This window comes from Saimiri boliviensis, chromosome 7 (assembly GCF_048565385.1).
Source record: "Saimiri boliviensis isolate mSaiBol1 chromosome 7, mSaiBol1.pri, whole genome shotgun sequence".
Lineage (NCBI taxonomy): Eukaryota > Metazoa > Chordata > Mammalia > Primates > Cebidae > Saimiri > Saimiri boliviensis.
In genome coordinates, this window is record NC_133455.1 from 49514211 (window position 1) to 49531946 (window position 17736).

Genomic DNA, 17736 nt, shown 5'->3' on the forward strand with positions numbered 1-17736 from the left:
AGTTTTATAATTACTTTATTATTATTATTATTATTATTACTGAGATTGAGTCTCACTTTGGTGCCCAGGCTGGAGTGCAGTGTCATGATCTCACTGCAACCTCCACCTCCCTGGCTCAAACAATTCTCTTGCCTCAGCTTCCCCAGTAGCTGGGACTATAGGCACCTGCCACCACACCTGGCTAATTTTTGTATGTTTTGTATTTTTAGTAGAAACAAGGTTTCACCATGTTTGCCATGCTGGTCTCAAACTCCTGACTTTACGATCTGCTCTCCTTGGCCTCCCAAAGTGCTGAGATTACGGGTGAGAGCCACCACGCCCGGCAAGAAAACCAAGTTTTAAAGACCAAGAAAGGCAGTTACTCACTGTTAGAGCTAGCAGCTTCCCATAGGTGAGATGAGCAGGGATGTGGTCAGTCTTGGATCTCAGTGATTCCATATACCAATGTTCTGCTTCGGGGAGTTTGCTTAAACGCATGTATGCTTCACCTGGAAAGAGAATTAATCATAAAGATCAAAGGGAGGATACAGTTTTCCCACAGTATTTGCAATAGCATTGTCGTCATCAGAGTGCATAGAATTTCAGATGCTGTGGGAAGTACTTTCATTCCTGTTCTTATCTGATTCCCAAAGAAGTCATCCTGATTTCCCTTTGACAGAAGAAAAATCATGTGTTTGGAAAATGAAGTAAAATGGCTCAAGTCAAAAATTTAATAGATAGTAAAACTTTGATTTTTAACATAGAACATCTGATTCCCAGATACATGTCCCTTGTTGTCATTTCTTTTTCTTTCTGAAAGCTATGTTTGTTCTTTATTCTTTTGTTCTTTCTTATTCACATTCACTGATTCCTTTAGAAATTCAAGTATTTAGAGAATAACTAAGTGGACAGCCTTATAAAGGCACTATATGAAAAAAGTGTGAGATCCTGTCCACAAAGGACTTACCTTTCTGAGAAAGAATAATTGAAAGAGTTAAAAGTATATGTAGACTAAACACTGCTGCTAAATTTTTTTAGAAACTATTTGAATTTTATATCGTTGATAAGTAAAGAGAGGCAGGGCAAGGTGGCTCATGCCTGTAATTCCAGCACTTTGGGAGGCCAAGGCAGGTGGATAGCTTGAGTCTATGAGTTAGAAACCAGCCTGGGCAACATGGTGAAATCCATCTCTATAAAGAACACAGGAAATTAGCTAGGTGTGATGTTGCACACCTGTAGTCTCGTTACTTGGGGGGCTGAGAAGGGAGGATCACCTGAGCCTGAAGAGATCAAGGAGAGCCCTGATCATATTACTGTACTCCAACCTGGGAAGAGAGTGAGACCATGTCTAAAAAAATTATGAAATTATTTTTGTTAATTCATTAAATAGTTAAAATTATTAATTATCAATAATATAATTAAGTAAAATTTACCAGTTTCATTTGGAATATTCAATAAACAGATGACAATTATCAAGCATGCCCAGCACTACATACAACATGAGCATGAAGCATTTTCGCCACAAGTCATTACTCTCTAATAATATATGTGTCAGCTACCAAACGGCACTGCCCTAAGAGCCAAGCAGGAGAAAAAAGCTGGAAATAAAGTCAAAAGTATACCAGCTGCCTATGAATTTTCATTCCCCTTTCCCTTATATGTTTATATGGTGAACAAAATAGCCAACTGATGCAAAAACTGTATTTTAAGATAATTTATGTATTTAAGTTAAATATTGTAGTTTTACTAAGCATTGCAAATGTAGAGACACTACTCAGTTTCTGAGACCAAGCAGCAGACTGATAACCTGCGTTATTTTCCCGTCAGACCTTTATAGAATAAGAAATCATAATCACGAAAGCTTTTTTTTTTAAGAGGCATAATCAGAGGCTTTTTGTAAATGAATTATCCACATTGGATGTACATTTTTTGCTTGAAAGGAAGAACTCACTCCCTTTGTTTTAAACATATTCACCTTATATTGCCACAGTATTATAAATAAGAATATGTTTGACTAAGTGAATCAATTAGTTTGAGTCCCTTGATCTTTTGAATGCCCTTTGCTTTGCTGAATAGTAAATAATATTGGTGACAAATAACACATACTATACACAAAAATATACATTTTTACCCACTCACACAGATCTATGTGTTTCTAGTTCAATGAACAATCCTTAAACTATATTATCATAAAAATGATAGTTGAAAATGTTTTATTTTTTCCCCTCAAAGTTTAAAACATATCTGCACTTATGAAGTTGGTGAAGTTAAATTACATGTCTTAGGTAAGACAAAAGAAATACTGAAGCAAAGATCAAAGATTGGAATAAAATACACAAAAATGCTTACAATTGTTAAAATGATAGATTAAAAATGAATTTCTTTTAAATTTCCATACATTTCTGTAATAATTTTGTTTTTATTTTCATCTCTCTATAAGCACTGACACACTTTTTCTTGCCATATTGAACTAACAAGTGTTCCCAAATAAAGCAAATCATAACTTCTTAGGAAAAGTGAATCACTTTATACTCAAACAATACTATATGATTTATATAACAGAAAAGATAGACAAACCCTCAAGTATTGAAAAATGTAAAGCAAGTATGATAAAACATATCCATATATTTATATCTTAAATAAAGCCAGATGGAATACGGGCCTAAATTACAGGTTCCACATGGAATCAACCTGAAATTCTCTTTGGTTCTTCAAGTGCTTATAAGTCAGTTTTAAAAAGTTGTACAACCATTGTATTTAATATAGCTTCTACTTTTCACATAAAAATTTACCTGATTCTTAGGATAATAACAGTAGGTCTTCTGTACAGAAAAAGAGTGTGAGATAACCCCATTTCCAGAGTACTTTTGAAATAGAAATCTTTATTATTTTGTTAATATATAAAAATTATTTCAGAAAGTATACTTGCTTTTTCCCAAGTCAGAAATATATCACTATTAAAATCTATTTTAAAATAAAATATTAGCTGGGCATGGTGGCTCACACCTGTAATCCTAGCACTTTGGGAGGCCGAAGTGGGTTGATCACGAGGTCAGGAGTTCAAGAGCAGCCTGACCAACATGATGAAAACCCCGTCTCTACTAAAAATACAAAAATTAGCAGGGTACCATGGCTCATGCCTGTAATCTCAGCTACTCTGGAGGCTGAGGCTGGGAATTGCTTGAACTCGGGAGGCAGAGGTTACAGTGAGCTAAGATTGTGCCATTGCACTCTAGCCTGGGCAACAGAGCAAGACTCCATCTAAAAAAAAAAAAAAATTATTAATTTGCTCAATAATTAATGACTGGTCCATTTTCTTAAGAACTCCTAAGCAACTTATTAATTTGTAAAGCTTGCAAGATAGAAAATATTAAAGTGCTACAAATAAGTAATGTAATATATCATACATCTTAGCAAGTATATGAAAACTGATAAATAACTAGCCTACTCAGGTACCACTTATTACAAATTTGAAGAACTTCATGTAACCATTCATTGTGTCTTAATAATAACAATGATGACTATGGCAATAATAATTGAGTGTTTACTATGGATTACAGTGGCAAGTTACAGGTGACAAATGTCTGACTCATGTTCACTTACTCCTCCTACTTCATACATTTGGACATGCAGAATTTTTTTCTCACTTAGCCTCTTAAGTGGCCTTAACACATTGCCCCACTCAACCACTACCAATTGGTCAAAGTAGGTCACAAGATAAAACAGTTTTTAAATTTCTATATTAGTTTCTTTGTAAATGTATCTCATTGCCTACCAAGGAATGTCACTATTTGGATTTTACAGATGGAAAAAATTGAGAAGTGTGGCTAAATTATACACTCAAAATCATGAATATGGTAAAACTGCAATTTAAACCCAGAACTAGCTGACCTTAACACACTGCCTTTACCAGCTAGTAGAGAATAATCATAAATTTTCCAAATCCCCAGCTCAGGTGAGAATTATACTCTCTGTCTCTCACTCACAGAGAATTATTTTCTAGCTTGTGATACATCAGCCAGCAGATTTATTTCACTCTGCCTTGGGATTATCTACTGAATTAAGAGAATAAGGAAGAGCAATGGTAATCTATGAGTGACCTTTAAAAATGCTTTCTATGCATATGTAATTCAATTTGTAAGAGGGAAATATGTGACACATTAGTTCTAAGTCTGGAAGATGTACTTTAGTTCTAAGGCTAACCTTAACACACAAAAAAACGGTCTATAAAAGTGGTAATAAAATCAAGATGCAAAACCTAAAATGCAACAACAACAAAAAAAAAGATAGTGGATAACTTAAATACATTAAAAAGGTAATTCAATAAAAATTTAAGCAACAAACACTATAAGAACAAATCCTTGCTATGTCCCTGGCACTGGCAAGGTAAGACCTTTACATTTCTCATTTCTAATCCTCGATAGAGGTTAGAATAGCCATTTTATGAATGAAGACCAAAGGCTCAGGAATGATCAGTGACTTGCACAAGGACAGTTAATAATCCTATCCTAAAATGATTAAATGGCTTCAAACCCATAATTTTTTTCCCATTGCATCAGCTACCTGCCATATGAAATTTATTATTTACTGAGTACCTACTAACATCTTTAATACATTATTTTCTACCTTTACGTTATCCCTACACTTTAATTATTATCAGTCTCATTTTGCCAATGAATTATGCTTCAGAGAGCTTAACAAACTCACTCAAGATTTTTTTTTTAAAAAAAAGCAAATGTCAAAATCACGATTCAGATTACAGTTTTCTCTGGCTCTTTACACTATACCATTCTATACAAATACTATCAAAAGTATTCAGATAGCAAATAAGATGACTGCAAAAAGTACCATCAATGCATTTAGATTAGGACAGAGTGGTATATATGTAACCCTACAAGCTTGGTTAAAGTGCTAAAATAATAACAATTCCATAAAGGAAATGGCCACAGGAAAAGAAAGTTCAATAAATTCAATAAGGAAGGAAACTAAGACACTTGGTTGGGAATAGGGCAGGGGATAAAGGTTAAGTCATGTTCTCTGGTACTGTAATTTTTCTTAAGTTACAATAACAGAAAAAAAAGTTTATGGTGCCCAGGAGGAAAGAAGCAATAATGACTATTTTCCCTTCTCATTCTTTAAGAAATGACATAATAAAGGTACTTTCATAAGAATGAGAAGATTTGCTGTGGGATGATAGAGTGATCAGGTTCATCACCCAGATTTATTTCCAATTCACTCACAGACAAAAGGAATTTGGATGTCTCCAGGCTGGCTTCAGGCAGACATAAACCAGTTTCAGATGTAGAACAAATAATGTCACTCTCTCCCTAAAAAGCCCCAGGTCTAAATAACCCAGGCAAAGGCTAACTCCTTAAGGAAAGAATGTTGGGTTGCTGATGATGTAATAGCTAGATCTCACTGATTCTTATGTTTCAAATTACTGGACAGCTCCTGCTTGCAGATAAAAATAAAGCATGTAGTAGGAATTATTATTAAGACTCAATACAGATTTCCTAATTTTTAAAGAAACTTACGTGACCACTCATATGAAAAGTAATTATCCCTTCCTCAACCCCAATAGTAATTGTTAAATGCCTTCTTTTTAAAAACGCTTCACCATATATCTTGCACATCAAATGCTGGTTAACCAACATGAACAAAGCATATGACGGTAAACATAAAGGTTAAGTAGATATCATCTGTTCCTACTTAGAATCTTGTGACAAAGAAATAAATTTACTGGCGTTTCCCCAAGTTTGCTTGTAGGTACAAATGATACAAAAACAACAAAAACCTTTTGAAAAATGTGGTATGTATGAATTTGATTTGGTCTGTGATAACATAGACAGTGTGCTTCAGGATGAAGAAAACAATATTAAGTGAATGATACCTCAATAGTAAGTGGCTGTGAGCAAAATTAAGACACTGCTAGAGTGATGCATATGTGACTGACATGCAGCCAACAACCAACTGCACACACCAACTATAATTCAAAAAATTGCACAAATTTTAGAACTTACTTTATTAAAAAGCTGTCAGACAAGCTCATGGGGGAAAAAGCTTATTTTTCTAAAGGACTCACACAAATTATATTTTTTCCTAGTCTCTAAATAACAGGGACACTTATAAAACGGTCCCGACTGATTTCTAGCAGGCTTCTAGCCCCTAATACAGTGAAAGCATCTCATTGCTAGTATGGCTAATTTTAGAATGCTTTGCTGGAAAAGCAGGCATTCTATCTTAATCTACCAAATTTCTAGGCTCTCCAAGGAGTTTGAGATCTTAGCTGGTTGCTAAGGTATTCATTCTACTTTAAAGTAATGCTTATTTTCCTTCTAATATATTAGATTTACTTTGATGGTTTTTATGATTTTTTATGTGCTGGTCATTTTTCTTTTAATGAGCACTTTGTAGCAATTTTCCAGTTTGCTATGATTAGTTCCCTTTTACAGGTGACTTTTAATTCGTTCCTTAGGAACTAATTTTGAAACATAATTTTAAAATGAAATACGTATATTTTAATTAATTAATTGATGAACTTGGTTTATCTACTTATTGAAATTATTCGTAACTATGATCCAGCACTGAGTTATAAATTACATACCAAAATAATGAGATGGTTATAGAACATCAAGCGAATTTAACTCAAATAAGACTACTTTAAGACATGTCATAATCAAATTCCCAAAGGTCAAGGATAAATAAAGGAACCTAAAAGCAGCAAGAGAAAAGAAACAACATACAATGGAGCTCTACTATGCAAGGCAGCAGACTTTTCAGCCGAAACCTTGCAGGCCAGGAGTGGCATGACATATTTGAAGTGCTAAAGGAAAAACAAACAAACAAAAAGCCTTATATCCTAGAATAGTATAATCCAGTGAAAATACCCTTCAAACATGAAGAAGAAATAGACCATCACAGACAAACAAAAGCTGAAGGATTTAATCAATAACAGACTTGTCCTACAAAAGATGCTAAAGGGAGTCCTTCAATCTGAAAGAGAGGGATCCTTATAAGCTGTAAGAAATCATTTGAAAGTGCAAACTCACTGGTAGCAGTAAGTATACAGAAAAACACAGAATATTATAAAATTGCAATTGTAGTACATAGTTACTCATACCTTGAGTAGAAAGACTGAAAAATGAACCAATCAAAACAAATAGCTATAACAACGATTCAAGACATACACAGTATAATAAGACATAAAAAGAAAGAATTAAAAGTTAAAAAGCAGGAGGAAGATCTTTTTTTCTATTTTTGAGATGGAGTTTCACTCTGATTGCCCAGGCTGAAGTGCAATGGTGCGATCTCGGCTCACCGCAACCTCCATTTCCTGGATTCAAGCAATTCTCCTGCCTCAGCCTCCTGAGTTGTTGGGATTACAGGCATGCACCACCAGGCCCAGCTAATTTTGTGTCGGCGTTTCTCCATGTTGGTCAGGCTGGTCTCAAACTCCCAACCTAAGTGATCCACCTGCCTCGGCCTCCCAAAGTGCTGATATTACAGATGTGAGCCACCATGCCTGGCCAGCAAGATGACATTTAAAGTGTAGAGTTATTATTTGTTTTCTGTTTTCTTGTTCATTAATTTTTTGCTCTCAAATTTTTGCTCTCATTTATAATCTATTATTTTAAACTTTTGTCATCAGTTTAAAATAGGTTATAAAATATTATTTGCAAGCTTCATTGTAACCTCAAACTAAAATCATACAAAAGACACACAAAAAATAAAAAGCAAGAAATTATAACATACAACGAGAGAAAATCACCCTTACTAAAAGGAAGACAAGAAGGAAGGAAAGAAAGAAGACCACAAAATAATCAGAAAACAACAAAATGGCAAGAGTAAGTCCTTACTGATAAATAATAATATTGAATGTAAATGGACTAAATTGTCCAATAAAAACAGAGTGGCTGAATTAAAACAACAACAACAACAACAACAATCTCTTGCATATAAGAAACACACTTCACCTATAAATACACCCATAGACTGAAAATGAAGGGATGGAAAAAGATATTCCATGCAAATTGAAAGCAAAAAAGAGCAGAGGTAGCTATACTTACATCAGACAAAGTAGATTTCAAGACAAAAACTATAAAAAGAGACAAGGAGGGTCATTATATAATGATACAGGTATCAATTCAGGGAGAGGATATAACAATTGTAAATATATATGCACCCAACACTGGAGAATCCAGAGATATAAACCAAGTATTATTAGAGCTAGAGAGACCCTAATACAGTAATAGCTGGAGGCTTCAAACCTAATTTTCTGCACTGGACATATCATCCAGAAAGAAAGTCAACAAAGAAACACTGGGATTAATTTGCACTATAGAGCAAACGGATCTAATAGATATTTACAGAACATTTCTTGCAATGGCTGCAGAACACACATTTTTCACCTCAGCACACGGACCATTTTCAAGAAGAGACCATATATTATGCCACAAAGCAGTCTTAATAAACTAAAAAAATCCTGAAATTATATCAACTATATTCTCTGATCACAATGGAATAAAACTAGAAATAATAACAAGAGAAATTTTTAAAACTATACAAACACATGGAAATTAAACATACATACCAAAATAGCATTTTAGATGGCTTGGTTTGGTTTTGAATTCTCATTTTGCCACTATTAGCTGTATGTTTTAGAAAAATGAGTGATTTCACAGGTCCTCAGTTTTATTATTTACAACATATAAGGCTAAGAATAAATAACTCCATAATTCCCAAAGTGGATAATCATTTTTTAGGTTCACCAGTGCTTAGATATTTATATTTATTCATTTTCTAAAGAGGCAAAAATATCCTGGTTGGTTTAAAATATTCTGTCTCATTAATAATTTCTAGTTGATCTATTCAAGATTGACTGCATCTAGATCAAGTCTTGGTTCTTCCTTTTAATAGTTATAAATCTGTTTTCTAATTCTAAACATGATACCTGTTCACTGAAAAATGTCTAAAAGATAATAATTTTATAAGATGGAGAGAATTCTAGCACCCATAGATAGCCATTGGCAAGTTTTGAGGTGTTTTCCAAGAATTTGACTTACATATTGAAAAATCAACTATAGAGCAAAATATTTTGCTAGCGTCAAGCATCTAAGTTCCTTCCAGCATTTTGTTATTTTAAATAAAACTATGCCAATTTTCCCAACATTCAGTTTTCTCATTCAAAATCAGTATTCAGTTTGTTGTTTATTCAAATTCCCCTCCCAATATTTTATGTAAGTACTGCACTTCCACAATTATCATAGTGTTTTTTTTTAATTATCTTTTAAAAGCACATCTCTTATTATAACTTCAGAATAAATGTATAGCAGGAGAATTCTCAGAACTATCTTTTATATAAAATATTATTAAACAATCTTTTATACACAAAATATTATTCTCTATATCATGGAGATATGTATCCTTTTCTAATTATATAGTTTCATTATTAAAATTAACTGTGCATTCCATCTGTAATATACTTTGCTATATGGCATGAGACAAGTATCTGACTTTATTCTTTTCCAAACACTTCTCAGTTGTCTAGATCAACCATTATAAAAATTTCCTCCTTTACTAACCAATATTTAGTTCTACATTTATTATCTACTACAACCTTAAATAGTTTGTTATTATTTCCAGGGTCTCCACTTTGTCCTATTGTTCTGGTTTTCTTTCCTTATGTGGGTACAATAGTGCTCTAATCACGTCATCTACTATTTGGGTATCTAGTAGAACAAGTCTTGCCCTTTATTCTTCTTTAGACCTTCTTGGCTATATTTTACTGTTTTATAACCATTTTGTCAAGTTTTTGATAAAATTCTTTTTAGAATGTTTATTGCTATTAAATTAAAATCTGTAAATTTGAGAAAAATAGAATTTTTACAAAATTGAGTTTCCCCTTCAAGAACAGTATTCAGTTCTTGATTTATTCAAACTCCCTCTCCCACTTTTTAGGCACTTATGAAACCTAGATAAGCACTTATAATCTTTCTGCTATAAAACGAGACTATGAGATGCATGGAAGTGGACATAGAATCTTCTACATGTTTTTCTGTCCTCCATCCTAAGTCTAGAAAGTGTTGGCTCCAGAGAGTACTCAATAAATAGCTGACAGATAATTGATCCTATTATTTATCTACTTGAATTTAGATGTTACGTTTTTACTAAGTATGTCCTTAAAGAGAAATTTCCAAATAATTCCTTTTTCCAGAAGCTGCAGTCTGATGGAGTCATATGACATATGGGTGATTATATTAAGAGTTAACTTGCTGTAATCTGAATGATCATTTTTACTTCACAGTGTTTAGAAGCATTAGAAACACAAGAAACATTAGAGTCTGCCTTTTAAAAGTGTATTTATGCCACAAACTTGCTAAAACTTCTAGAAGTCAAATTTTGTGACTTTTATATCTCCATCCTAATATTGTCATCTTATTCCTGTAAAAATAACACAAGTTGTCCCAGATAAATTGCTTCTGATTGGAAATCCTTTAATGACTACTGTACAGCAGTATTGAAAGTAAAATGTAATATTATCCAAGTCTTAATTTGAGAAATGTTATAAAAATGTTCAATATACAACTCTTCAAGTCCTACAGCATTAAACTTAAGGGAAACTCCTGAAGTCTGAAAGTGTCGTTTTAAAGCAAACACAGGAAATACAGAGAAAAAAAATATGTGTTTCATTAAGAAATAACACTGTTAAGTAGGTTAAACTCAGTGGAAGTTTAAAAAGTTCCTAATTTCTATTATAAGGTCATATACAGGAAACATCTGATGTTCCATTAAACTTTAACTTGAATAAAAGCCAGAAGCCTGTGTAAATATTTCTCTCTTTGCAACTACGGATCCTGAAGTTCTCTCAGCTAATCAATCTCCTTTATATTTTCAAAGAAATAAAATCACTAGAATAATCAATCCACAAATGTCAAAGCCAATTCTATTAAGTGCTCAGAATTTTCAAATAGTACAGCATGAGACTGTGTGTGTGTGTGCACACACATGTTGGGGGTGTGTGTGTGCATCTTCATTGGTATGCTGGGATAGGTGAGGATCTTTTCCCTAAAAATATAATACTGTCTTCAGGAGAATTAAAATGGAGTAAATAAAACAGCTAAATAAAACTGAGATAATTAGTGAAAACTAGAAACATGCAAAGAAGTGCTAAATTGCATTATTATTTTTTAACAAAGAAAGCTTTATACCAGAAAAAGGAAAAAAAATGAGTGAATACTATACTAGACTGGAATGAATTAATGAAAATAGTATTCAGAGAAACAGGAGTTGGACAGTTACAGGAAAACAATAAATAAAAAAGCACTGTCCTGAGTCAAAAGAGTAAAATGCAAGGCTTTTCAACTCAACACAGATCTTTTTAGGAATATATTTCATGTGTATTCCTGAGTCAAGCAATATATCCCCATAATAGGCAATGAATAATTTATTTATATTATAAATTGTTATATTAATGTTAATTACTAAGGCATACCACATATTAAAAAATTCGTCCAACTTTTAATGAATACTTGAGGATAAGATTCTATAATAATCCACAAAAATCCCATTCCCATAATTAACATGTTGGCAAAAATGATGCATTCTGGAATAAAACTCTGCATGTTCTATTTTCATTCTTTATTTAATTTGAATATGGAAGCAGTTATTGCTTCTCAGCCTTTTGGCTAAGATCAAGTGAATATGGTGATGGGTTCTATCAGTGTAGATAAAATTAAAACTAAATGACAGCTCAGTGGAAGTGTTAAATGAGGTTTTTATATAGAAAACAACTTTCCCTTACTTATTAGGAAAATCAGACTTGACTACATAGCAAAATACATACCATTACTAATGTACTTAATTTTAAACAATTTACATTTCATGTGTTAAGGCTCTGAACACAATACCCCAAAGTACGGCACCTTTGCATGCAAAATGCTTTGAACTAAAAGACACTAGGCAGACAAAGCCTTCTAATACCTATCAAGGAAAGAAAGTCTTTCTGAACTTCTCCTGACCTCCTGTCCTCCTGTCTCCCAGTTCTCTGTCTCCCCTGAAACAAGTCATGGATACCAGTCATAGATACTCTTCCCCAAAGTGAATCACAGAAATTAGAACTCTTCTCCCCAACAGCAGGGCATAAAATGTAGAAAAATCACTTCCTCCCTCTCCCCTCTCCCTTTGGAATGAAGACCCTCATTCCAAAGGAGTGCTGCCCCATACCTTGAGGGAAGGAATGCTACACAGAAAAGCCAAGAAAAATCTGAACAGACAGGTCTTGCTGGGGTTCCCCACTCAGTCTATTACCACTAGATCACACCCTTTTGTCCAATCACATTTCTATGACTGCTCATGTTTCGTCAAACCTATGCATGAAATACATGGTTTTCTCTAGGTCTTTGATCTTCATTTCTGAAGGCTCCTCTGTCATGTAAAACTCTGATTAAATAAATTTGTTACGCCTTTGTCAAGTTAACCTGTCTTATTATAGGAGTCTTGGCCATGACCTTTTTGATGACTGAGGAAAATTATCACACCTTTCTACTCCTACCATTGCCTATTCTAAAGATGTACCAAAAAAACTTCTCATGTCCTTGACATTGATTTTCAAGATTGTATCCTTCACACAAAATTATCTTCTTCCACATGACTATGTCTGTTTCATCTTACTGACATCACTGTCAGCATCTTTTAGGATGTACGATTTTAAAATCCAGTTAAGGACCTTCCCAGATGTAACATAAAATTACCTCAATTTTCTAAATTAAAATCCAACCTGTATTTACTACTGAGTGAGTGAAAGCTTTACTCCACATGTATTGTCCCAATTAAAGATTACAATACATACTTTTTTTCATTTATTTCTATTAAAGTCTCAGAAAACAGGTGTGTATATCTTGGGTGTGGGTGTGTAGAGATGGAGTCAACATGTTGACGAGGCTAGTCTCGAACTCCTGGGCTCAAGCAATCCTCTCACCTTGGGCTCCCAAGGTGCTGGGATTACATGCATGAGCCACCATGCCCAGGCTGAAAACAAATTTTTTTTGAGCAGAACATAATGAAACTATTTGACAATCAGAGAATAAGAAAGATATAATTAGGTATTAATTTGAGTATATTCATTGCCATGTAATTCAATTTAAATACAAAATTTTTAAGCTTCAATCTTTTTCTTCACCACAGAACTGGCAGGAGGATGGATTAATGTAACAGGTGGGCTCTTGTGGTTTTAACAGCAATGAAATATAATCAACTGTCTCATATCATATTTCCAGGAAAGCAAGCGACATTTAGACCTACACATGATCCTTAGGCAATCCTACTATTCGCATTAAAGTGTTCAAACTCCCCGTAGGGCCTATATATCTTCTGGCCTTGGGTTTAATTGAAACTTTAAACAAAATATATTACCTACTTAATGCAGCCAAACTGGATGCTGGCCTTTGGAGTGTACAGACTAATGCCTAGCAAATTAACGTCTGTAATGGTAGTACATAATGTAGAGTTTATATCAAGTGTAAAAGGTCGAAAAATAAATTTTTTAAAAAACTGCTGTTTTTATAAATGAGAAATAAACTTTTAGGAGAAAAAAATTATATTTTTCTGCTCATAAATTTTATATATCATTATTTTTGATACACAGCTAAACAGTGATGATTTCCTTATATTGTTGACATATAATCTTCAAAGTATACTTCTAAAATCTCTCAAATCTATATTTTGCCTTTCCAGACTGTCAAACTCTGAAAACCTGGCATTGGTCTCCTGGTTGTATCCTTTCTGAAAATGGAAAAATGAAATGAAATAAAGAGAGTTATCTTAAAAATTAGAAGTTCATATTCTTTTTGGATTTCATAGGTTAATGACTAATCCAGTTATATGGTCATATTCATATTTGTAGGATTGCCTCATTGATTTTCAAGAGTGCCAATGGAAGCAATCATAGGAAAATCAACAGAACTCAAAACAGGGGAAGCTGGTGGTATAAAAAGCTTAACACTACTGGAGTGTTAATGCTTCCACACTTGAAAGATGTGAAAGTTCAAATCTCACACAGTTAAAAACCATCTCTTTCACAGTCAGCATGCTAAATGCCTTGAGCAATCCACTTAAGAACAACTAAACACAGGAGGAAACGTTAAGCATGTAAACCGTCATGTCAAAAGTTTACTCTGAATATCCCCACTTTAAATATATTCTGAAACAAGGTGAGGTAAACACACATACACATACAAACACAGAAGAATCCAACAAAAATAAATGATTTTGTTAAGCACAAGCCACACAGAAGGCTGAGAAAGAAACAGACTTCCTTTATACTCATTCGCAGACTGAACTCAGCACATAATGTACAGACCTAAAGCAGAATTTGCATTTAAGAGCGAGAATGTTTGCATTTTGTTTTCAGAAGGTGGATTTGTCAGTCCTTCTCACCTAAAAAAATAGTTTGAAAACCTAAAGATCACTTGTTGCTATTTGTGACACTTAACTCGTTCATACCACAAGTTTCTCAAAAATCTTACACACAAAAAAATGCCCTAATAAATTCATTTTTTGTTTCCTGTTGTTTTTCTTTCTCATTCCCTGTGAATGGACAAATAAAATTGAAAAAAATACCTCATAATTAAAGAGCTGTTGTAAAAAGCTGAAAATTAAATCAAAATGATCTTCCTTCTTATTGAAGATATGGGGAGAAAACATTTTTTTCGATTTCTAATCTATTTAAGTAAAAGCCTTATTAGCTGAAGGCTGGTGGAGGAAAATATATTTCCCAATACTGAGCTGGGACTAAAAACTAAAAGGGATATATGAAACAAGAGATTAACATAGGAGAGAACAGTTTGATGAAAATAAAGGCAAATAAGATCATAAAAAGCAATGGGCCATTATCACACATTTCTCCTGGAAAAAAGAATCTCTCCCTAAGATAAATGCATATTGCCCATCATAAACACACATTTTAGAGAACAGAAAATTATGAATATGTATGTGAATTGTGATACTAGCATCAAATTAGAAATTAAAAAGCTTGAGTTTCTCTTGTTGGTTTTCTTTAGTCAACATAGTAGAGTCTACAGACAAAATATTTTCAAGGTTAGAGTAATAGTATTCCATTTTATTTATAGGCATTTACTTATTACAGAGAGGCCCTAAAGAATTCTGGGCCAACCATGAACTCTCCCAGGAAGTTCTTTGAGAGCAAGAACTATATCAACTATTTACATTACATATATCTGCTGCCTCTCTGCCATCCCAGCACTTGCGACTAAATTTTTTTGTTTCACATACAGAGGTTATTCTAAACAGTTATTATAGACTGAAATGACAAGACAGTTACCCTAGGTTCTCTCTAACTCCAGATAATACATTATGTGCTTTTGTTCTCAAGATATATTACCAAGATGAAATGATGCAAATTGCTTGTATAATTAAATCCAACAATTACTTTGCATTGAGAAAGGCAAGTCATTTTATTTTAAACAGTAAATAGGTTTAAAACGACCTCTGGGATTGGAAGAGCTCAAACAGATAAAAATAATTGGGCATTGCAGCCTAATTTAGTTTCCTATAATCCCTTAGGATTATTCAAAAATAATACTTAAGTAGAGATAATAAGAGAAATAAACAACTATAGAGAAAGAAGAGAAAAACTGAGTGTTGAGTAATTATCCTGCATTAATTTTTTTTTAATATTCAGTATACCTAATGTATTTTGCAGCTGTTTTATTCTTTATAGTAAAACTGAAAAATAGGTTTTTATATATTTAATTTTTGCTAATTTTTAAGTGGAAAGGAAAACTATTTTGACATAGTAAAAAAATGTAATAGTTTTGGTAACACAGAAGGACTAAGCAGAAAAACACTTGAATTTAAGTCAAAAAACTATAGTCCTGGTTCTAACACAAATTGTAAATCTGAACTTCATAAAATGATGGAGGTGTTAATTTTTATCTTAAAAAATAAAAGAGATTATTTTATCAGGGCTTTTAAGATGTGAGTCTTATATCTTTAACATTCTTGATTCTAAAATACATCTATAACTTCAGAAGAAAAGAGAAATTGAGATCCAATAAATGGCTCTGAGCGATAGAATAAAGAATAGTTTTGGTTAGGTCTAGATGAAAAATACATCATGACAGAAAAAGAAAAAAAAAAACTCTAGCCTACATATGAGAATTTTAATCTGGAGGAAGCACTCTATTAATGAAACCAAGTTAACTGGCAATAAAGAAATATACTGTTTTAATTTTGGTTAATATAGCTAATGGTAAGAGAAGGATTTTGACTGCAGTTACTGAGAGAAAAAGGGAAGTGAGACTGGAGAAAAACATAAGCAATTCCAAATAGGATAGAACCAAGCGGAATCTCTATTGGAGTGTGGGGACCACAAGGCATACTGAGGACAAAAATCTTATCTATGAAGTACTAATGTTTACATTGCTAAATACAAAAAAAGTGACAGAGAATACAATCAACTTTTAGAGTTTAAAAGCCTACGGAAATGATAATTACAATGGAGAGTCCTAGTATAAAACACTTAATTACGTTAGGCAGTTGGACCAATATGTTTTACCTTTTTAAATTTATCATTTTAATCAATCCTTAAACTGATACTACTATTACAATAATTGTATGAAAGGGAAACTGAGGCTTATGTTAAGTAATTTGCCCAAGGATGCTCAGGGAGAAAGTGTCAAAGTCGTCATTTGAACCCAGGCTATCTGATTTCAGGGACTACCTTAGGGTGAATCTCAATTTAACCTAACCTGTTTTCTCAAGAGGAAATGAGGTGCACGGTATTAAGTCACACAACCGGCAAGGAGCAATTTAACACACATTTTGTGATTTGGTCTCTTAATATCTCATGTATTCTCATATCTTCCTAATTATAAGCATCTAAGTAAAATTCTAGCTTTTTTTTATAAAATAGTATTTATTATCTGTTTATATTTTTAATGTGTGTTTGTAATTCACCTAATTCAGGATGGGAAGGTACTTCTCAATTATTGTTACTCAAACACTTGCTCCTATGAAATTGAAGAGGATAAATGAGAATAGGTTTTTAAACACTGTAAAAAATTTACTTACAAACTGCCACAATAAAATTAAATTAACAGTTTCAAAATATGGAAAATTTAAGTCAGAAAATTAATCAAACTTATTATTTTCTATTAATACACAAATAGGAAAAACACATTCATTTGGCATTCAGAATAAGTCAACTGGCATGTAGCATATGGTATTTAATATGGTTTTCATAAAATGTTCAAGGGGAGATTAAATTCAAAGGACTAGAGTGTTTTCTAACAAAAGCAACTGCAGTGGATTTAATATTACATTAATAATCACATTAAAATATAATTGTATTTTTTCACACACACTGCTTTATTTCTCTTAACCCTTAAAGAAAAGAAAAAAAATAGGAAAAAAAAAACCATAATGCTTGTATATTACATACAAGTGCTTGGGAGCAGTGGTTGTGAAGGGGTAAATAAATCAGACATGAGAAAAATGAACACTTACAGGCTAAATCTAGCCAGACATTATAATCCATCACTGATCCCTAAAGGGCACTAATAATATGTAAATGTGTGAATTAGAAAACATATTCAAGGCTGTTGATAAACTTGATAGGATAATCAGCACATGCTGACAGACTAATGAAACTGATGAACTGATAGGGCAGCTTATCTCCTGGGTCATTTTTTTTTTCTCGTCAAATGGAGGCTAATCAAAATGTATTAGGAGTCAAAGCAA

General features: G+C 33.0%; 1 protein-coding gene across 5 annotated transcripts in view; it reads right to left on the bottom strand.

Moving 5' to 3' along the window:
• Window positions 1-17736, bottom strand: part of TMTC2 (transmembrane O-mannosyltransferase targeting cadherins 2) — a 440961-nt gene that overhangs the window by 146605 nt on the left and 276620 nt on the right. For all 5 annotated transcript variants that reach the window (XM_010338468.3, XM_003927844.4, XM_074402474.1 and 2 more), the window contains one exon: window positions 367-488. In XM_010338468.3, coding sequence (XP_010336770.1) covers window positions 367-488 — 122 coding nt within the window. The remainder of the gene's footprint in view (window positions 1-366; window positions 489-17736) is intronic.